General features: G+C 48.9%; 1 protein-coding gene across 1 annotated transcript in view; it reads right to left on the reverse strand.

The window, feature by feature from the left end:
• The window catches only part of WHRN (whirlin), an 89686-nt gene that overhangs the window by 55486 nt on the left and 10757 nt on the right, over positions 1 to 23443 (reverse strand). Inside the window, exon 2 of the mRNA XM_052645121.1 lies at positions 6439 to 6657. Within this exon, the coding sequence (XP_052501081.1) occupies positions 6439 to 6657 (219 nt within the window). The remainder of the gene's footprint in view (positions 1 to 6438; positions 6658 to 23443) is intronic.

Consider the following 23443-nt stretch of genomic DNA (forward strand, 5'->3'; position numbering starts at 1 on the left):
CCGCTCACAGCAGGCGGAGGGCGAATGTCATGGAGTCAGTTGGGGAAGCCCTTCAACTGGCTATCTCTTTCCGAAAAGTCATTCACGTGACAGTTATCAGGGGCTCTGCATCCATCAGGTGTCCCTTACATCTGTTACCTCCCTTCATTCTTCAATCCCCTGTTCTGGAGATCAGGGGGGAAGGAACTTGCCCAGGGTCACATAGCCGGTCCCCTACTGGTCAGGGGGAGGTCCTGGAGAAGAAAGACTCAAGTCCAAACTGACCACGAAGACTGTGGGGGAGAGAGCAGAAAGGAACCCGGGGGCACACGGATGGCTGTGTTCCCCCTTTGAATACTAAAGATGAAAACAAAACCCACGGCTTGCCAGTCACTTCTCCATAAATCCTTTACATGGGAATAAGACAGAGTCTTCATCACAGGACTGTAATAACAGACCTGCCCATAGCAGGGTGTCTGCTTCAATCACCTGCTGGCAACCCCACCCGCGCTTGGCAGGAAACAGAACTCCTCTAAGGGAAGGGGCACTCACTATGTGAGAGGCAGCCTGGCACAGTGAAAAGGAGACCATGCAGGCCAATAATAAGAATATAAAAATGATAACGCATGAAACCAATTGGTTCCTGAATGTACTGCGTCTTTCCTGAATCCCTACTCAGCACTTCACACACCTTACCTCCTTTAGTTCTCTTTCCTCTTCTGCGGTTTCTCTTATCATCCCGTTTCCAGATAAGGAGACTGAGGCTGGAGAGGTCAAATGGCCTGGCCAAGATCAAAGAGCTGGCAGCTGGCAGAGCCCAGCCGTTTAACGAGCTCACGGCATTGCCTCCCAGAGGACTGAGTTCACATCCTGGTTCTGCCCTTTACTCCTGGGCAACTCTGGGGCAAGGCCCATTGCTTTTCTGATCTTCAGTTTCCCGATCAGTGAAATGAGAGCCACACAGCCTAGCTGGGGCAGGCACTGCCATCCTTCTTCCCAACACCCCCCAACCCAGCTTAGAACCCCAAGGAAGCAATGTGAACAGCCCGGGAAGATGACGTCCATAAATATTTGGGAGCCAAAAAAAGATATGAAAGGTATACTTGGCAGGTAGGCAGTGATGGATAAATGATGGTTGTTGCTGCCATGAATTACTGTGTCCCAGGCACCATCCCCTGTGCACATGATTTATTGATTCTTGAAACAGCCCCATGTGGCTCCTGTGATCACCCCCAAATCACGGCTAGGGAAGCTTAAGTGACTCACCCAAGGTCAGGTGACTCATCCAAGGTCACACAGTCAGGGAGTTCTGAAACCAGGGGTAATACTGTGATTTATACTACGAAATATATATTTTTTGTCTTTGTCCTCCGTCCTGGCAATAAGCTCCGGAAACTTTGTAGATTCCTAAGTGATAAGACCACTAGGAGCATCTTTTGTTCTCATAAGGCGACTCTGACTGGGTGCCTGGAGGCTGTCTGGTCACCAGAAAGACCCAGCCATGATCAGAAGCTTGGAATTTTCAACACCACCCCCATCTGCTTCAATTACCTGCTGGAAACTCTATCTTCCCCATTCTCCAGAGATGGAAGAAGCACTGGAAATGGAGTCAATAACTGGTCATGCCCATATGATGAAGGCTCCATAAGAATCCCAACTGTATGGGGTTCAGAGAGCTTCCGGCTCAGTGAACAGGTGGAGGTATGGGGAGTGTGGTACGTCCGGAAGGGGCGTGGGAGCTCTGAAACCCTCCCACATTCCCTGCCCTATGCATCCCTTCCGTCTGGATGTTCATCTTTATCATGTCCTTTATGATAAACTGGTAAACAGTAAGTAAACTATCTATCTGAGTTCCATGAGTCATTTTAGCAAATTAATCAAAGCTGAGACAGGGTCATGGAAGCCTCTGAGTTATGCCAATTGGTCAGATGCACGGGTGACAAACTAAACTTGCCACTGGCATCTGCAGTGGGGCGGGGGGTGGGGGGGGGTGTTCCGTCCTACTGAGTCTTTAACCTGTGCGACTGGACACTGTCTCCAGGAAGAGCGTGTCAGAATTGAGTTAAATTATAAGACACCCAGCTGGTGTTTCAGAGAATTACTTGGTGCAAAAAACCTGCACACATCTGGTGTCAGAGCACCGTGAGTGTGACGGTAAAGGAGGAGCACTGTAGGTTTTCCTTATACGGACTTCAGACCCAGTTCCAAACCCTCCTCTCCTTCCGCACCCAGCTGGTTCCCAGCCTGAACCAAAGGGGCAGGTCCCACCTTGTCTCTGCAGTTGCTGAAGGCATGAGCTTGGGGGAGGGAAGAGCTGCTGCTGCTTCAGAGGATCTTCCTGCTTAGCCCAGATTGGGGCCCTGGCTCAGTGACCCTGGTCAGGGGTGGGCAGTAGGGGACATTTGAGTCCTACATTTTAAAACAGTCACTCATGCAGTTAATACTTCTGACTAGTCAAGGCTATGGTTTTTCCAGCGGTCATGTATGGATGTGAGAGTTGGACTATAAAGAAAGCTGAGCACTAAAGAATTGATGCTTTTGAACTGTGGTGTTGGAGATGACTCTTGAGAGTCCCTTGGACTGCAAGGAGATCCAACCAGTCCATCCTAAAGGAGATCAGTCTTGGGTGTTCATTGGAAGGACTGATGTTGAAGCTGAAACTCCAATACTTTGGCCACCTGATGTGAAGAGCTGACTCATTTGAAAAGACCCTGATGCTGGGAAAGATTGAGGGCAGGAGGAGAAGAGGGCAACAAATGATGAGGTGGCTGGATGGTATCACTGACTCGATGGTCAGGGGTTTGGGTGGAATCTGGGAGTTGGTGATGGACAGAGAGGCCTGGCGTGCTCCGGTTCATGGGGTCACAAAGAGTTGAATACAATTGAACGACTGAACTGAACTGAACTGAAGCATGTACACTGTGCCAGGCCCTGATTCAGGCACAGTGAGTGCACCAAAGCACAGAAGCAGTGGTGGGGAGAGGAGGCCCTACCATTGTCTCCATTTTATAGAAGAGGAGGTTAAGGCTCAGAGAGGTTATGTAACTTCTCCAAGGTCACACAGCTGGCAAGTGGTGGGGTCAGGATTTGAAGCCAAGCAGTCTGGATCCAGTGTCTTACTCTTCCTGTCATGCCAACATGATCCCGTCTAACCCCCAAAACAGATCTGTCCTAGATGTCTTCATACAGAGACGACATCTGTACTATAGAGACGAGGGGTCAGCACAGAATGGGAAGCTGGAATGATGAACAACTCTGCCCCCCTATTCACCTCTGAGCATGTGACCGTGACTTGACAGCAGACAGGCCTGACTCTCGCGGGAGTTACCTGTGCTCTTCCCTTCTGCTCCTTCCTGCAGCCTCTGGGCTGGTTCTCACACTCCAGTGTAGAGAAGAGCCTTACTAGCAAGGGCTGAAAAATCAGAACTAGCTTCGGGGGACAGTTGAGCGGCAGTGACATTGTCACTGTTGCCCTGAGAACTTAATTTGCCTAGGAGGTGTGTCCCCACTTGGGTTGAGGTTAGGCGTTTTGAAGTTCGGCATGGGAAGTCCAGAGTCTGGGGTGGCTATCTGGAATACTGGATGAGACCAGGCCGCTGGAGAGAAGAGAACTGGGCCAAGGAGCCAAAAGTGAGGGCTCCGGAGACATTTCCCCTATGCCCGTCCTCAGTGGGAAGACAGGGGCTCCACACTGTACCAGCAGGAAGAGGAACGGGACAATGGAGAAGCTTCTCCGGTGTGGGTCAGGGCATTTCCTGCCTCCTGAACTGTCTGTGTTCCCGCTGGAGCCTGACTGTCTCAGCTTCTGCCTTGTGCACACACACGTTCGTGCACACTCAGTCACTTCAGTTGTGTTCGACTCTTTGCAACCCTATGGACTATAGTCTGCCAGGCTCCTCTTCTCCCGATAAGAATACTGGAGTAGGTTGCCATTTCCTCCTTCAGGGGATCTTCCTGACACAGGGATCAAACCCACGATGCTTGCATCTCCTGCACTGGCCTCTAGCGCCACCTGGGAAGCCCTTCTGCCTTCTACATTCCTATATAAGTTACTCCAAGACACGCACAGGGCACCTCACATCCTCCCAACCTTCCCACCCATTCAATCCCAGTGCCAGGGTCCTTTTCTCTAAGCCTTGAAGATGCCACATTTACTCCCACCTCAGGGCCTTTGCACATGCTGTCCTAGCCGCCTGGCATTTTCAGCGCTCAGAATGATACACAGCAGCTCCATCTTCCTCTCGGTCTCAGCTCAGAAGTCACCTCCTCAGAGCGACCCTCCCAGCCCACCTCATCTGAAACAGAGGCTCGCTCCCCGTCACTCTCCATCACCCTTCCTGATTTTATTTCCTTCCATCAAGCCTCACCATCTTAATTATCTTGTTCACATATGCCCATTTCTGGACTATCGTTTCATTCCTCCTATGACCTCCAAACTCACCAGTAGCTTCCCCAGGGCAGGGCTTCTTGTCTCCTGTCCATTTCTCCATTCCCACCTCCCGTTACAGCACCAGGTATACCACAGGTGCTCACTAAGCATGGGCTGACTCACTCAATGGATCCTAGTTGCCACGGCACCTGAGTCTTGGATTCTGCAACTCCAAAATGTTGCTAACGACACCTACCCCATAGAGCAACCACAAGGATTCAGGAAGATGCTGTAAGCACAAGCCAGCACATGGCGAGCTCTCCCCGATCATAATTACTACCCTAAGATCATGCGCTCCAGAGGGAAGGCTTGAGAAAAAGATACAACAAGTTCTCTGCCCAGCCCTGGAAGGCTGGCCTTGAAAATGACTCAGTGCCACAGGCTGTGCCGCTTTCTCGAGATGGACAACAGAGAACAACAGCGCCTGGCGGGGAAGTGGGCACGAGCTCCTTTCTGCGGCCAACCAGCCTTGGCCCCCTTGAAGAAGCCCAGGCAGGCGCTGGTGGTGCACACTAACTGGCTACCCCGCTGCCTCTCTGCCGGCAGAAACCCCCGCCACCTCTGCTGGACCCAGCATACTGATATTTGAGCAAAGAACACAAAACACATTAAATAAATGTTATGGTCTTATCGACAGGAAAGGAGAGCTAAGAAAGAGTCTCCAGAGGGAAGGCACTTGGCTCAGAGCCCCAAGCTGTGCCAAGGTCTTCAAACATCAGAGAGCTGCTTACAGGAAGGACTTCCTTGGTCCCAGCGGCAACGAAAGGGTGATGCAAACAGCACCCTGAATTAACCTTAAAAATCACAGGGGACCATCTCTCAGTCCTTTCTCAATTTTATTAAAGAAACAATCATGGTCTTGGGGAAGGAAGGTTCTGTAGAGGGCATTGAGGCCCCTGCCCTCTTCTTCGGGTTACAGCATCCCATGGTGCTTTGGGCTACAACCCATCCCCCACCAGCCACAGTACTGGTGTTTCTGTCCATCAAAGGCACCTTCCTGCCAGCCAATCAGGTGCTCCCTCCCCGATACACGAATCTTCAGTGAAAGGATGCAGAGAACGGAAAACACGGGTCCCCTTTCTCCCTGGGGGCTGCATCCTGAGCCTCAGCTTCCGTTCTGGGCCTGCCCACACACTGCCAGCCAATTCTGACTTTGTGGAAGGTGACCAGGACCAGTTTCCATTCCTTACAACCCGAGACCCACACTGCAAAAGGTGCCCCGTGAGGCTTGGAGTCCTGGCAGCTGCATGTGGCCACGCACCTGGATCTGGGGCACTGAGGAGTTAAACCATCGCTAGTGTAGACCATCTGAGCGTCCTCTCTTCCACTTCCAGAGACCTCTTCTGTCCACTCTCGGGGCTACATGAAGACTAGGCTTCAACCATAGGGGGCAATATCACAGAAGAGGGCAGAGGGAGAACGGAGCGGCCCCCCAAGCCTAGAGGGTTCCCTCTACTCTGCCATGGAGAACTGATGCTTTCCAACTGTGGTGCAGGACTCTTGAGAGTACCTTGGACTGCAAGGAGATCAAACCAGTCAACCCTAAAGGAAATCAACCCTGAATATACATTGGAAGGACTGATTGCTGAAGCTGAAACTCCAATACTTTGGCCACTTGATGCGAAGAGCTGACTCATTAGAAAAGACCCTGATGCTGGGAAAGACTGAAGGCAGGAGGAGAAGGGGACAACAGAGGATGAGATGGTGGGATGGCATCACTGACACAATGGACATGAATTTGAGCAAACTCCGGGAGATGGTGAAGGACAGGGGAAACCTGGCGTGCTGCAGTCCATGGGGTCACAAAGAGTTGGACACAACTGAGCAACTGAACAATAACAACAAGGGAATTGAGGGAGATGAAGACCAGAGCCCCTGCAAGGCCAAGGCCTTTCTTCCAGGCTCTAAGAAGTTTCCCTGTTCTGGGTTTGGCAAGGAGAATGGCAACTCAGTGGCCAGCTCCCCCACCCCGATTCCCACCAGCCCTCCATCTCCAGGAGGCCCTGCGAGGCCATGGCCAGAAGGCTCACCTTTTTCTCATCCCCGCCTTGCAGGAGGGGCAGGGTGCTCCTCCGGTCACCCTCATGCTGCCGCAGGGCGCTGCCATGGGGCTGGGGCAGGCCTGAAGGTGGGGAGATGCTGCGGCCCTGGGGGTCCACCCAGGTGTAGATGTGGTTGGTGACGTAGCCACCGGGGATGCGCCCCGCTGAGTACACCGACAGCACCAGCTTCTTGGAGCCCTTGAGAGCCTAGAGAGAGAGAGAGATACCTGTTAGCAGGAAAGAGGATAGTGAGAGATTGTTCAGAACTTGCTTCCTCTTAGGACCCTGCACACGGAGGAGGCAGCCAGCCCCTACATCTCTTCCCTTTCCCAGCCCTCAGTTTTGTCCTATGGAAATGAGGACATCTGTCCCACCCCACCCCACCCCACCCCTCACCTTGAAGTGGTCCAAACACAAGAAATAGGACCTCTCAGCAAATCTTTGCTGAAGAGTTAATGGAGCAGGCCTACAATTGTGTGCTTACGAAGGCCTGCTGGGCTGACCTCTGGGAACATGGAATCTGAATGTTCCCACCATTCCTTAGTTGGTATGGGAGGCTCACCGTGCCAGGACTATTTGTGCAAACAACGTAGTGGTCTGGAATGTGGGTACAGGCAGAGGTGCCTACATGACCAGCTCCCACATCAAAGCCCCCTGGTGTGAGTCTCTAAAGAGCGTCCCTGGAAGACATTTCACACGTGTTGTTGCGACTCAGTGCCGGCAGAATCAAGCCCACCCCGCGTGACTGTAGGGAGAGGGCGCGGGAGCGCGTGCCTGGCTTCCTGCCGTTCAGCCCTGGGTGCCGTTCTCCACGCTCACTGTGCTGGGTACCCTTTTGCTGTAACAAATCTTAGCCACTAGCACAACATATGCTGAACCCGCGAGCCCTTACGGAAACTGGGGAAGACCTCGACGCCCCCAATAGAAAGTTAAGAGATAAAAGTACTGATAATAATGACCATCACTTTATGGCAAAGAGAAGGGGAAAAAAATGGAAACAGTGGCAGATTTTATTTTCTTGGGCTCCAAAATCACTGCAGATGGTAACTGCAGCCATAAAATTAAAAGACTTGCTCCTTGGAAGAAAAGCTATGACAAACATAGACAGAGTGTTCAAAAGCAGAGACATCACTTTGCTAACAAAGGTGCATATAGTCAGAATTATGGTTTTTCCAGTAGTCATGTATGGATGTAAGAGTTGAACCATAAAGAAGGCTGAGCGCTGAAGAATTGATGCTTTCAAACTGTGGTGTTGAAGAAGACTCTTGAGAGTCCCTTGGACAGCAAAGAGATCAAATCAGTCAACCCTAAAGGAAATCAACCCTGAATGTTCATTACGACTGATGCTGAAGCTGAAGCTCCAATACTTTGGCCACCTGATGTGAAGAGTTGACTCATTGGAAAAGACCCTGATTCTGGGAAAGATTGAGGGCAAGAGGAGAGGGGGAAATAGAGGATGAGATGGTTGGATGGCATCATCGACACAACGGACATGAGTCTGAGCAAGCTCCGGGAGACAGTGAAGGACAGGGAAGCCTGGCATGCTACAGTCCATGGAGTTGCAAAGAGTCACACATGACTTAGTGATTGACCAACAGCAATAACGGTAGCTTAATAATGATAAAAGGCCTGTATGTATGAGACATTCTGCTGTGTACCTGATATGCTTTATCTCCTGAAATCCTTATGGAATCCAATCTTGGTGAGGAGGGATTCCATGATTCAGTTGAAGTAAGTTCAGTCGCTCAGTCGTGTCCGACTCTTTGCAACCCCATGAATCACAGCAGGCCAGGCCTCCCTGTCCATCACCATCTCCTGGAGTTCACTCAGACTCACATCCATCGAGTCCGTGATGCCATCCAGCCATCTCATCCTCGGTCGTCCCCTTCTCCTCCTGCCCCCAATTCCTCCCAGAATCAGAGTCTTTTCCAATGAGTCAACTCTTCGCATGAAGTGGCCAAAGTACTGGAGCTTCAGCTTCAGCATCATTCCTTCCAAGAAATCCCAGGGTTGATCTCCTTCAGAATGGATCGGTTGGATCTCCTTGCAGTCCAAGGGACTCTCAAGAGTCTTCTCCAACACCACACTTCAAAAGCATCAACTCTTCAGCGCTCAGCCTTCTTCACAGTCCAACTCTCACATCCATACATGACCACAGGAAAAACCATAGCCTTGACTAGACGGACCTTAGTCGGCAAAGTAATGTCTCTGCTTTTGAATATACTATCTAGGTTGCTCATAACTTTTCTTCCAAGGAGTAAGCGTCTTTTAATTTCATGGCTGCAGTCACCATCTGCAGTGATTTTGGAGCCCCCAAAAATAAAGTCTGACACTGTTTCTACTGTTTCCCCATTGATTTCCCATGAAGTGATGGGACCAGATGCCATGATCTTCGTTTTCTGAGTGTTGAGCTTTAGGCCAACTTTTCTGCTCTCCACTTTCACTTTCATCAAGAGGCTTTTTAGCTCCTCTTCACTTTCTACCATAAGGGTGGTGTCATCTGCATATCTGAGGTGATTGATATTTCTCCCGGCAATCTTGATTCCAGCTTGTGTTTATTCCAGTCCAGCGTTTCTCATGATGTACTCTGCATAGAAGTTAAATAAGCAGGGTGACAATATACAGCCTTGACGTACTCCTTTTCCTATTTGGAACCAGTCTGTTGTTCCATGTCCAGTTCTAACTGTTGCTTCCTGACCTGCATACAGATTTCTCAAGAGGCAGGTCAGGTGGTCTGGTATTCCCATCTTTTTCAGAATTTTCCACAATTCATTGTGATCCACACAGTCAAAGGCTTTGGCACAGTCAATAAAGCAGAAATAGATGTTTTTCTGGAAGTCTCTTGCTTTTTCCATGATCCAGCGGATGTTGGCAATTTGATCTCTGGTTCCTCTGCCTTTTCTAAAACCAGCTTGAACATCAGGGAGTTCACAGTTCACGTATTGCTGAAGCCTGGCTTGGGGAATTTTGAGCATTACTTTACTAGCATGTGAGATGTAAAGGAGGAGAAATGACCTGCCCACACAGCTAGTAAGGGATTCCTTTCCCACAGCAACTAATGTTGAGTGTAGATACCACCGTGACTTGACACTTTCTAGGCCGGGGATGGAAGGACCACAGGGAGAGGTGAACCCAAACTCTGCCCCCTGGGAGCAGCCATACCGCTTTCCCATGATGCACCTGTACTGACATGAAGCCCTTTATTCTGGGAGGTGGTCATTCAGCACTGGGATTAACAAGCAAACACACCCCAGAACCGGGGATTTTGTATCAATGATAGTGCCTACACATGGGTAAGTTCATACTGCCATTAAAATCACTTTTACAATCATTACAAAGCATTTTAATGTGATAGATTTTAATGTTAAGTGGGGTCAGAGGATATAAATCCTGTCTCACAGTGTGATCTCAGTTATGTTAAGAGAAAAATTACACAGGGGAAAGAAATTGAAACTGAGGGGTAATAATGTGCTAAGATGCCAGCAGGCTTTCTCTCTGGGGGGCAGGATTATGGGTGGTTGTTTTGTTCTTCCTGTTTTTCTATATCTTCCAAATGTTCCAGAAGGAAGGCGTAGTGCTTTCAATATCGGAAAATAGCAATATGCATAAAAGGGGGGGGGCGGCACTTAACTCTCTGAACCTGCAGAGCGCTGTGTAGTACTGACCCCCAGTTCTCTGCACGGACTAAAGGGGTCAAGGGCGGGGCTTTCAGAGACAGTGGAGAGCCCTGCTTGGGTAGAGTTTCCGGACAAGGACACTGGACCACAGGCCTGGACTGTCTGACACCTGAACCTCTTCCAGAGGAGGAAGGTCGGGCTGGGAGGGCCCCTCGATCCCACAGTTAAATGCCAGTCCTCGGGCAGAGGGATAACGAGCAGATGGCAGCTCTCCAAAATCCTGCTTGTAAAAAAGATTTCTGAGAAGATGAGCAAAGAAAGATTTACAGTGTTCTTTTCCCATTCCCCGGGACTCCCCTGACAGAACAATTGGGAAAATAAAATCTCTGTGAAGTTTAAGACGCAGGATGGAGGAAGTCTGAGACCAAGCAAGCTTTTGCTGGAATTTAGCGCACAGCATCCGCAGAAGCCGCTGTGGCCTTTGAGGGGTCTTCCTGATCCCTCTGCCCCGCCCCTGGCTCCCTCCTCCATGAAGGCGCTGCTGCAGCTCTGACACTGCTTCGAAGGGCTTGCCTCTTCTCTGCTTCCTCCCTGGGACAGACGGTGAGTCTGAGCCCTCACTCATTCCACAGGGCCTGGCCAAGAGCCTACCGTGTGCCGGGCCTGGAGAGAGCAATGTGAGCGTTATCTTCAGGGCACCTGGGCACCTGCGGCCTGAAGAGAGACAAGGCTTTGCTGGGCCCAGAATGTGTCCCTGCCTGTGAAGCCGCTTCAGCCGTGTCTGACTCTGTGATTCTGTGAACTGTAGCCCCCAGGCTCCCCTGTCCATGGGATTTTCCAGGCAAGAATACTGGAGTGGGTTGCCATGTCCTCCTCAAGCGATCTTCCTGATCCAGGGATCGAACTCGCATCTCCTGCAACACCCGCGTTGCAGGTGGATTCTTTATCCGCGGAGCCAGTAGTGAACCCCAGGCCCAGAGTAGGTCCTCAGAAAATCCTGCTTGCCCTGGCTGGGTGAGAAAGCAGATTTTTGGCCTCCAAAGGAACCATAACATGCACAGGCATCACCGTGCAGCCACCTTCCTCATCGGATCTGGAAGCCTGAGCTGGAATTTGGGACAGGGGAAGGCAAGTGGAAAGAATGGGACCTTGTGGATTTGGGCAGAACTGGATTTAAGTCACCTCTGACACTTGTGAGTCCAGGGTCACTGAGGCCGGCTGCTTCTGCTCTCAAAGCAGCACACGTTGGTGGGCGGGGCGGTGGGGGGCGCGCGGACAATGCCCACCTCTCAGAATCCTGTGGGTAAAATGGAACACCTAGCGGGTGGGCTTCTGCACACAGTGGGGGCGTCAGCATGTGGCGGAGCCCACTCCCCTCTTCTAGTAGTGACTCCGCATTGAGAAGGCAAACCAGGTGTAGAAAAGCATTATCCAAGGAGTTGGAAAAAAATAGAAGGTGTCTGAGAGAATGAAAATCAACGCCCAGTGCACAATTTGTATTCTGTATCACTGGCAATAGTGGCGTTTTCTTGGTCAGTTCTATAAATAGGCGAGCAGCAACCTTGAGAATGGAGAGGAGGTTAATGCCTTTGATGAGAACAAGAGGGAAGGCTGGCGCCGGAGAGGGCCTGGAAGGTCACCGAGTCTCCCATGCACCGCCGGCCCCCAGCGCACTGCAGAAGGGGACCCTGGCAACCCAAGATGGGAAGGGACACAGAGGCACAGCCCAGACACAGGAAACCAGCCCTGGGCAAGCGGCTTCCTCTGTGCACCTCGGTCTCCCCATCACCAGCCTGTGGGACTAGAAAATCTGAAGGCCACTCCAGCCTGGACCATTCCAGAACCCCTGATATTGGCTCTTTAGGGGCAGGGGGTAAATGTGGGCTTTCACTGGGTCTTGGAGAGCTTGAATATCATCATCGACTGCTGCCTTATTTTTCTGGCAAAACTGCAGAAAAACAGGATTCCTGAGACAGCACTTTCCACACCTAAACAGGCTCTGGGAACACGGTCCTGGTGCTGGGGCCATTAGAATGCAGTGAGGAGGGCTCCATCCATGGCGCCTTGACTTAACTGTGTGTGTCATGCAGGGAAGGTGGGGAGGAGGGGAAGGTCTAGGAGTGCAGTTTCTGCTTTTTCCTGGCTGTCTTATCTCTCTCTCTCTCTCTCTTTTTTTTTTTTAGAAACAACCATTTGCTTATTTTTAAAAGGTGTCCCTGGCAGGAGGCGAAGGGGACAACAGGGGATGAGATGGTTGGATGGCATCACTGACTTGATGGACATGAGTCTGAGCAAACTCCGGGAGCTGGTGAAGGACAGGGAAGCCTGGCATGCTGTAGTCCATGGGGTCGCAAAGAGGTGGGACACAACTGAGCAAATGAACTGACTGAATGGAAGGATTAATTCCTAAAGAGAGCTGGCTGGTGCTTTCTCGCCCTGAAAGCCCTTCCACCTGCCTGTCTCACTCACTCACCATTGCCACCTTGACCCCTGAGGCTCAGGCCATCTGGAGGATAATGTGGTTCTCGTTCCCAGTTAGGTGCCCAGGCCATTCATTTCACAGAACTGGTGGCTTCTCTCACAGGCAAGCCTCAGTAGCAAGCAGCCTTATATAGCAAGGCAAACTGGAAAGCACTCTGGGTGTGAAACAGACACTCAGGCATATCTCCATTGTGTTCTGCTGGGTGGTCAAGGGCTGTGCCCTTCTCTTGCTGGCCTCGGTTTTGCCAGCTGGCAATGAGCGGGTTCCTAGGTGGTGCTAGTGGTAAAGAACCCACCTGCCAATGCAGGAGACATAAGAGACGTGGGTTCCATCCCTGGGTAAGGAGATCCCCTGGAGGAGGGCATGGCAACCCACTCCAGTATTCTTACCTGGAGAATCCCATGGACAGAGGGCCGGGCGGGCTACAGTCCATGCGATCACAAAGAGTCAGGCACAACCGAAGTGACTTAGCAGCAGCAGTGAGCAGAAGGGAATCCCTGATTGCTAAGGCCCTGCCCCAAGTTAAATTTGAATGTCCTCTGGTTCACTGCTATATTTAGGAGAAATGAGGTTGCTACCAGGTCCTTGAACCAGATCTTGAACCTCGGGGCTCTGAGGTTCCATATCAGTTGGGAGGGACCAAAAGGGTTTAGAAAACACCAGAAGGGCAGATGAAGCATCTCAGGTGTGGCAGGATATGCACCCCAACTCAGCACTATCACAGCAGCAGAGGAACCTTCAAAGGGACCGGACGGCTGGGGAGACAGCCTCCAATGGGACTGCAACCATGTGTTTTTGTTCTTCATGGGCAGCTGCCTATGTGCGGTAGACAACATCCAAAAGCTGCCTAAAAGCAGTGTGCCAGTGCCTGCTGGCGACTGGCGACCACACCCCTCCCGCTGCAGCAGCCTGCAGAATGAGCCAGTTTCCTGAATCAAATGCTTATAAGCTGTGCCACTTCACGCAAGTGACCAACCCTCTCTGTTCATCTGCTTCCCTCCTGGAAAACGAAGATCTCCTTTCCCCACTCTCTAGGTAGAAGAAGCCCATTAGCACAGTGCCTCGTACCTAAGAATTCAATGAGCTAAGGCTAAACAAATCCCATGAGATCTGGGGAGAGTCCCCTGCAAGCAAGAGCCGTCATCACAGCCCCCTGCTCCCCTGCTTACTATCACATGTTTACTGGTGAAACTCCACCAGGGGGTTTGCCAGCATGCCACCAGGTCACATCACAGAGGAATCTCGATCTGCCCAGGCAGATGGCACGGCTGAGATATTACCCATCACCAGATGATGACGCAGGCAGCGTGCTGTGATTGAGGGGATGTAAATTATATGTGGATGTCTTCAAATTTAATAACTGGCTAGTTGGATTAATGCTCTCAGGAGGCAAATCTGCCTCACTCAGCTCTTCAAAGCTGACTCTAACACCCCAAAATCACAGACCAGGCGACAGAATTCTCTGCTCAGCAGAAGACTGAGAAATAGACTGGAGGTAGTTACAGTATGAAGGGACCGGGGGGTGGGGAGGGGTTGTGTTAACACAGCAGGTGCACACATGTTCCCGTGTTTAAAACCATGCACCAAAGTGCAAGCACAAGGTCACAAGACCATTAGACTACCGTCTGGAGAGGCAGGTATGAAAGCCTTCCGGAGAAGTCTTGAGTGAGGACACATAATGGTGAGTCATCCAGCTTATTTCAGGGCAAGGTCTTCTCTTCTGGGGAACAGATCACTCAGAACAGAAACTCAGGAGGGAGGGCTGGTCTAAGACCCAGCTTACTGATGGGGAAGAGAAGGAAGGATCGTGCTGGCCTGCTCTTCCTGATTCCACCTTGCCTAGCTGCGTTTTGGGTTCAGAGTCTCTGGGCCCCCATCCTGGCTCTGCTGTTGACTGACTGTGTGACACAGAGCAAATGACTTAACCTCTCTGTACCTGTGCCTGCATTCAAAATGCCGCTGTTTTAAGGATTATCCAGATAGTATAAACTACCTATACAGTACATATAGCGGCACGCCAGTAAAGAATCCACCTGGCAATTCAGGAGACAAGGGTTCGATCCCTGGGTTGGGAAGATCCCCTGGAGGAGGAAACGGCAACCCACTCCATTATTTTTGCCTGAGAAATCCCCTGGACAGAGGACCCTGGCAGGCTATAGTCCACTGGGTTGCAAAGCGTGGGACAGTACTGAGCGACTGAGGAACAACAATCTGGTACGCGCCACAGAGTTGGTACTAAAGGCATGTGAATTCCTTTCCTGGGCCTGCCAGCTCCTTCTCTAAACAGAAGCCCTAGAAACCTCTAACACTCTCATCTGTGTGGACACAAACACCTGAGCAACTCTAGCTTCTCCCTCCCAACTTTCCTCCTCTTCAGAAACGTCCTCTCTTTTGATCGATACTTCCTCATATCAGCCCTGACTTTGACACTCAGCCCCTTTCTCACCACCTCCAGGAAGCCTTCTTAGACAGTGACTGAGTTCCCTTTTCCGAGAGCAGCCGGCACACTTGTATGTTTTTGTTGCCATCTATAGTATAGCTTCTGTATCACCTTCATACATTCTGTCTCTAAGACTGCAAGAGAAGCTCCTTGAGGCACACTGATTATTCTGTTTTCTCTATCCCCTCTCCCTGCTCCTTCTCCTCCACTCACTACCCATTCATTCATTTCATTCATTTGCTCGTTCATTCAAGATATCCATTGGGCTTTCAAGATGCTAGGCAGCCCCAGGAATTTGTTAAAAGAGGCCACAGAAAGAGCAGTGCACTGGCCTGGGGCCCAGGTGCCCTGGATCACCATCGCATGCTTGTTCACACTCATGTGAGCATACATGTCTCAGACACACATGGAATTCAGAGAAGCAGAAGGGGTAGTGGTTTAGAGCCACAGCTCTGAAGCAAGACTTCAAGGATTCCGTTCCTGGCTCTGCTATTCACCAACGGCAACCCCAGGCAAGTTACTTAGCCAGCCTGTGTCCCAGTTTCCCAGGCATGAGATGGGATAATAGTAGTATTATCTCACAGGGCAGTGGTGAGGATTAAATTCGTTAACATGCATAAAGTGTTTAGTGTCTGGAAGATAGGTAAGAGGTACAGAAGGGTTAGGTGTTGTTATTGCTATGGAGAACCCAGAGTAGAAGTCGCAACCCGCATATCCATGGCAACCACAGCTACATTCTGGTGTCTGTCCTTCTCGGTTTGTTCTGTATATTTTACAAACACATGGATGTTCACATACAAAACTATTGTCGTCTGAGGTCTGCATAGGTTGACTCATGCTTAACATCTCATTGACATCTTTTTTTCAGCTAAAAAAAACGTATTTTGGGGATCTTTCCTTAAAAAGATCATCTCTTCCCATAATACACAGGATTCCCTGGCTGAGATGCACCACTACTGAATTCCAGCTCCCCTATTGCTGGAAATTTATGTTGCTTCTCAGTTTTGCCAGCACGAACAATGCTGCGATAACATATTTATACTTGCATCCAATTTTCTACACCAAAGAAAAGTGGAATCCCAGAGACTGTGTTTTTTCATATGCAAACCTGTCCCTCTCTGTGTAGTTCCTCTAACTACCTGCAGGGGGAAGCACTATGACACCTGAGTCTGTAAGAGGCATGAATTCGCCGCCACCCCCCACCCACCCCCATCCCCCGGCCATCTATGGGCACTGCGGATGGGACTGGATGAGGGCTTTCCAGTGATTTTTTTTCCCGAAGCAGAGTTCACTCTGGTGCAGGGATCCAGCCTCCTACATGCCTTCTTCCACAGGATCCAGAAATCTCCTAGTGTATGCAAATCTTTGGTCTATCTTCCAATTTCTTCTAGAGATGAAGTATTGTATTGCAAAACACCAAAATTAAAAGGTGGCTTGGGGGAAGACCCCTCAAGAGTTTTAAAGTAATAGATGTACTCACTAGAGAACTATTCCCAGACAGAGGACCACGTCGTCCTGGCTACGGGACTCCAGGCAAGTTCCTTAAGCCCTCCAGGCTGCACCGTTCTCACCTGTTTTGCTGTGGCTGCTTAGTCACTAAGTTGTGTCCAACTCTTTTGTGACCTCACGTTCTGTAGCTGGGCTCCCCCGTCCCTGGGATTCTCCAGGCAAGAACACTGGAGTGGGTTGCCATTTCCTTCTTCAGTGCATGAAAGTGAAAAGTGAAAGTGAAGTCGCTCAGTCATGTCTGACCCTCAGTGACCCCATGGACTGCAGCCTTCCAGGCTCCTCCATCCATGGGATTTTCCAGGCGAGAGTACTGGAGTGGGGTGCCATTGCGAACAAACATCTCCTTCACGCATCTCTGGCATTGCAGGCAAATTCTTTCACTGCTGAGCCACCAGGGAAGCCCTCTCACTTGTTAAGTGGGGTTATTCATGCCTACCATCACGGCGTTGAGTGGACAAAAGGAGGATAGACAAGATAACGGACACAAGGCTTCTTGCACTGGGCATGGTACATAGCAAGTGTCCATAAACGATGGTTAACATTATTGATCACAGCAAAATTACAGTGATGACTATGCGTTTTATTCTTCCCACTGCACCTAGGAAGAAAGACTGGGTGGTCAAGTGTCTTATGCAAGGTCAGAAAGAGGAAGAAAGGCAAGGCTTGAACTTGAATCTTGGATGTATCTTTTACCGGTAGTTCAAGAGGGTTCAGACAGGGACTTCCCTGGTGGTCCAGTGGTTAAGACTACAGGCTCCCAGTGCAGGGGACCCAGGTTCGATCCCTGGTCAGGGAAGTAGATCCCATATTCCACAACTAAAAGATTCCGCTTGCTGCAATTAAGACTTAGCACAGCCAGATAAATATATATATATTTTAAAGTAAGTTCAGATAACACAAGGCCAACCATATGTCAAAGCCATAGAAGATGGACAAGGAAAGGGCCTGAAAAGGGGGCTTGGACTTACAGGCTGCAAGTAAATGAGACACCTTGGCCTCTTGAACCCTGAGCTGGTCCCAGGTGCAGCCACAGACACTGGAAAGACCCTCCCCACTCAGCCCCACTTGGAGGGAGGGTGGAAACTGGCTTGTGGACTCTCTCTCTGTGGCATATTTTAATGTCATGAGAAAGTAAAGCCCTAATTAACACTCTGTCTTCAGAACTCCTTCCTCTGCACCACGTTTTATCTGTGTTAATTATCACCTCTTACAGGGACCACTAACTGCAACAGCTTTCCAGCCTCCTCTCCCAGCCTCCAAAATTAGTCTCTGCAGGGCAATCTGAACATCCTTTTAAAATGAAGTGGGCCCTGTCCCTGCCCTGCCCCAAACCATCACAGTGCCTCTCCAGCCTGCAAAGTCAGACCTGCTGCCCAGCCGGCCTCCTCTCCTGCCCAGCCGGCCTCCTTTCCTGCCCAGCCGGCCTCCTCTCCTGCCCTGCCACCTGGCCTTTTTATAGTATCAAGAGCTCCAAGCTACTTACATGTGCTGCTCCCTGTCCCTGAATGTTCATATCTCAACGTGCATGCATGCTCCCTCGCTTCAGTCATGTCTGACTTTTTGCGACCTTATGGACTATAGCCCACCAGACTCTTCTGTCCATGGGATTCTCCAGGCAAGAATACTGGAGTGGGTTGCCATGCCCTCCTCCAGGGGATCTTCCTGACCCAGGGATTGAACCCGAGTCTCCTGCATCTCCTGTACTGCAGGCAGATTCTTTATGCTGAGCCACAGGGGAAGCCCTACCTCAACATACTCAACTTACATATAAGTGATTATTTTATGAACATCTTTCACAACAGAGAAGACAGCAGATTCTGATTTGGTCACAGATGTGACCAAATGTATCAGTGACCAGATGTATCAGTAAATAGGTAAAGATAGGAGACTGTGGGTGATCCCACAGAAAATGAGAGACACTGAAAAATGCAACTAAAATTGCTTTCGTCCTGAAACTGACTTCTTGAAATTGAGTGCCAATGAGGAATTTTTACCTCTGCTGAGGTACCGGTGAGTTTTCTATAGAATCTGAAAGAATGTATTAATTTCTCTTTTTGCTTTGGTACTAGGAAGTTCAGAATTCCATTTGAATATGTAATATCAATCCTATAAGGGCAACACCTTGCACATGCCTATGTGTGTTAACATACACACACACAGTACACTTTCCAATATTGTTTCTGATCTCTCTGCCTCTTTCACGATATGCTTTTTAGTTAATTCACTCAGTTATTTTTGAAATAGGATGTAATATTAATTACAAATATATTAACAAATAAGTAAATGGGATACATGGCTTCCCACGTGGCTCAGCAGTAAAGAATCCTCCTGCCAATGTAGGAGATACAGTTTCGATCCCTGGGTCAGGAAGGTCCCCTGGAGAAGGGAATGGACCCCACTCCAGTATTCTTGCCTGGAAAATCCCAGGGACAGAGGAGCCTGGCGGACGACAGTCCATGGAGTCTCAAAGAGTCAGACATGACTGAGTGCACACATGCACACAAATAGGATACAAAGAGTTAAAAGAAAGTGTTAACCATTTCTTTGTTCAGTTCTACTTCTTGCATCCCCAGTCTCAATCCTGGAAATTCATCTTCTATTATTCCTTCATGAAGATAATAGATTCTCTCAATTTTTAAAAATAAATAAACAGGGAGTTTGGAGGAGAATGGATACATGTATATGTATGGCTGAGTCCCTTCGCTGTTCACTTGAAACCATCACAACGTTGTTAACTGGCTATACCCCAACACAAAATAAAAAGTTTAAAATAAATAAAGAGGATGTTCAGTCACACCAGTCACATAGGAGGTGCTCAATAAAACAACTGCCGAGCGGATTAATGAATGCTAAAGGCCATCTCGACGATTAGATCTCCTCCACATGCAGCTGGAAGCAGAGATACTTTTCACAGACGCTTGGGCAGTAACTGCGCTTTCTCATCCTACCTCTCTATCTCCCTCCACTTCTCAGAAATCTTTTGCTGCTGCTGACTTTGGTCTAAGAATGCACGTCATTTACAAACAGAAGTCCAAACATCGTCAGCCTAAATTCTTACGGAATGTCGACATCGATCGGGTGGCAGTGTGCTAAGAATTCACTCTGTCTCCAAGAAGGGCAGCTTCATTGTCACGTACCTAACATCTGCATGCCCACTGGGGGCTAGATCGAGACCAAGATGAGCCCTGACAGGGCCCATCCGTTCTGGCTCTTTGAGGCCACTTCACCACCTTGAGCTGCTGCACCCAGGGAAGATCAACTGAACTGCAGAGCAGCAGTGCGAGCCCAACCAAACTACCTCCCAGAAACGCAGCTCCACATAAAGGTCAGGAGGCACCATGACCGCACACGTAGGAAGCGAACATGAAAGGAGGAAGGTAATTAACCCACTGGGAAAATGTGACTGCGTAGAGATACAGGCCAGGGGAGGTGGTAGAGGACTGATCACTAGTTGCCATCTTCTTTCCCCCTTTGCAGTTTTCTTAATGATGTTTAGATTTGCCTTGGAACCTAAGTAGATTTTCCAAAATCAACTGTGCATCCCCCTCCTTCTCTTTTCTTGTTTGACCTTCTCCAAAGGCTCCAGTGTGAAGATACAGAAGCAAATCTTTGCTCCAGTGCTGAGAATGCCAGGATCCCAAAGGCTGGAACGGGCACCTGACATTTCAAAGCCCCTGCTCTCCAGCGTCTTTGCTCCTAAATGTCTGAGTGAGCCAAGGCTGGGCAAAAAGGAAAAACATGGAGGATCAAAGAGAGGGAAAAAAGTGCTGTCCTTGGAGATAATGCCATGAGAAATTTACAAGAAGATAGTGACAGAATGACCCTCCCTTTGCAAAACATCTCATAAGATGAGGACAGAGCCGATTCCAGAAAGATATTGATTCCTTTTTAATGCAATTCTTCAATTATCCACTAAGCCTGGCTTTTAGTCTCTTATAATTTAAGTAAATTGCTTTACAAATGTTCTCTTAAATTTTGTCTCTATATTCTTTTCTTTTTTTCCTTTAAGGAAGAACTAACAAGTTTCTAGGAGTCATAGATATAATCATGAGATGCACCTCGATGGGTTTGCAATGGACTGTTTGTTGTCCAGAATCAATGTCCATAGCACATCCATCCATCAGGAAAATCAGTTTCTGTCAATATCATTTTCTCAGTGTACAAGTGGATACAGAGATGGGGAGTGGTCAAGAATCCTCCTGCCAGTACAGGAGATGCAGGTTCAATCTCTGGGTCTGGAATACTCCCTTGGAGGAGGCAATGGCAAACTACTCCAATATTCTTGCCTGGGAAATCCCACGGACAGAGGAGCCTGGCAGACTAGAGTCCATGGGGTCACAAAGAGTTCAACGAGACTTAGCAACTAAACAAACAGCAATTATCTATGTATATATGTATTTAATATATGATATATTCTATATGCCACTTATATGTACGTGTGTGTGTGTGTTCAGTGGCTCAGTCGCATTGGACTCTTTGTGACTCCACAGACTGTAGCCCACCAGGCTCCTCTGTCCACAAAATTTTTCAGCCAAGAATACTGGAGTGGGTTGCTGTTTCCTTCTCAAGGGGATCTTCCCGACCCAAGGATGGAACCCACATCTCCTGCATTGGCAGGCAGATTCTTTACCACTGAACCACTTTGGAAACCCCTATATACGTATATACAGCTATTCAAACACTAAATATGCAACGGGGTTCAACTTCACTATTTAAATTATATAAATTAGAGTAGGATACATTTTGTCTATCAGATTGGCAAAAATGGAAAAGGAATATGATATCCAGTGTTGGCAAGGCTGGGGAAAAATGAGGCATCATGAGATTAGTCCACTGCTAATGTTGGAGCAGGGACTGTAAAAAAACAAACTCTTCCCCAAGAGCACTTTGGCAACAGTTACCAAGCCTGAAAAATCTGCCTGTTCCTGGAGCCAACACCACCTCTAGAAAGACAGTCCAAAGAATTATTAGAGATGTGCTTCAATATTAATGTACAAGGATGTTTAAAGCAGAAATAAAGATAATGCTTTTAAAAAAAAAAACAGTCCAACAAGAAGAAATTGGTTAAATAAATCATGTATCTCTTTCTTGTGATATATTATGCAAGCATTAAAAATCATTTTGAAGAAATATTTATCAGAGTGGGGAAAAAAACAGTTGTGATACATTGTCTGGTGAAAGAGGCAGGCTTCATGACTATGTTCAGAATGGCAGTTTTCTAGGAGGTTCCCAGGGCAAATTTACAGGCACAGACACACAGGGGACTGGAGAGACAGGAATCAATTGTCCACAGTGATGGTTTAAGGGGGGATTATCAAGATTTGGGGTTTCTTCCTTTGTGTTTTTCTGGGTTTCTAAGTTTTCTAAATGGAACCTATCTCTCTTAGGTCATTAAAACACACACACTTGTGCACACACATACACGTTGGTATTTTAAAAGCTCAAACAGACTCCTCTGCTCCTCATGTTTCCTATGAGCTAAAGAAAATGGCCTTTGATTTGCCCAGTATGCAACAGCCCCCAGTCTTCTACACAAGGCCCGGCAGACTCTGTCCTCATCCTGTCCAGAGGGCAGACAGCAAGACAGATTCAAGCCTCCACCAGTCAGTGAGATGATTTCATAAGTTACGGGTTTATCTTGATGGGGGTGGAGTTGAGGTCACAGTTATCTACTTAAGGAATTTCCACAGACAACGTACAAAATAAAATCCTGACAAAGGCCAGGATATAGTGAGAGGGAAAAGAGAGGGGACAAGGAGAAGAAGCAGCGTGGACGTGCCACCTCCGTACCTGCCGTCTAGAAAATGACACGCATAGAGACTTCCTGGGAAGGGGTAGGGTGGCCACGGCCTGGGTTGTCTGGCTCCTTGTGGCTTTTCTTGCTAAGTGGAAAAAACTGGGGGAAAGATGTACATTTACTGACCCAGCTCTGACCAGCACCACGGCTCATGCACCCCGCTTCTCAGTTGTTAATAGAAGCTGTCGAGGGCAGTGGCTGTGAGCAATGCTTTGGAGGCAGAAAGACCTGGGTTCAAATCTTAGGCCTGCCAACCCCCATCTGTATGCAGGCGGCCAGTCACTTCCTATTCCAGACGCTGTTTCCTCTCCGTGGGGGCTGTGTGAAAAGTCAGTATGCGAAGCCCCGGCAGAGTTCCTGGAGCCACACAGACGACCCTCCATGTGGCCATAGGTATTAGTGTGCTCAGTATTGCCAGCTTGTAAGCATCTTGTGTTACGTATTTTATACCAAGTAGATCATTTGGCAGGAAAACAGACCCTAACACAGTGGGTAATCAATCAGTGTTTGAATGAAAAGATATGCACAGTACTTCAATACATTACCTGTAAGGCCATCAATATGGAGGAAATTGAACAGAGAAGGAACACAGAAGCTTAGTAACTTGTCTGCCATTTGACTACTCTTTCCATCACAATTTTATGGAAGAGGAGTTTGAAAATCAGAAAGATTAAGAAGTTTGTTCAAGACCCTACAGGTCCAAAGTGGCCGAGTTGAGCATGGAACCCAAAATGTCTGACTGCAGAGCCCAGATTCAAGCACAGTAGGATGCTCCCTCTCTCTGGTGTTGGGGTGATGGTCACAGTCCCTCAAGTTGACAAAACCTGGCTTTAAATCCTGGCTCTGCCACTTTCCATCTTGGTGACAACAGGCAAGTGACAAATTCGCGGCAGTTTTGCAAAAGGAAGTGAAAAACGTGGTACGTATTAATAAGGCTGTCGTGATGGTCAATGAATTTTATATATACAAAGGTTATTATTGTTCACAGAGCAACGCTAGGAAATACATACTCTGTGTAATGATGAGAGAAAAGGAGGCCACTACCTGGAGGAAGCAGAGGGGAGAAAAGAAGGTTTCCCGTAGGTGGAGTAGCTGCCTGTGGGCAGCAGGTCTGCTATGGGGAGGCACAGGGGCCGTAGGACCATGGG

This window comes from Budorcas taxicolor, chromosome 8, assembly GCF_023091745.1.
Source record: "Budorcas taxicolor isolate Tak-1 chromosome 8, Takin1.1, whole genome shotgun sequence".
Taxonomy (NCBI): Eukaryota; Metazoa; Chordata; class Mammalia; order Artiodactyla; family Bovidae; genus Budorcas; species Budorcas taxicolor.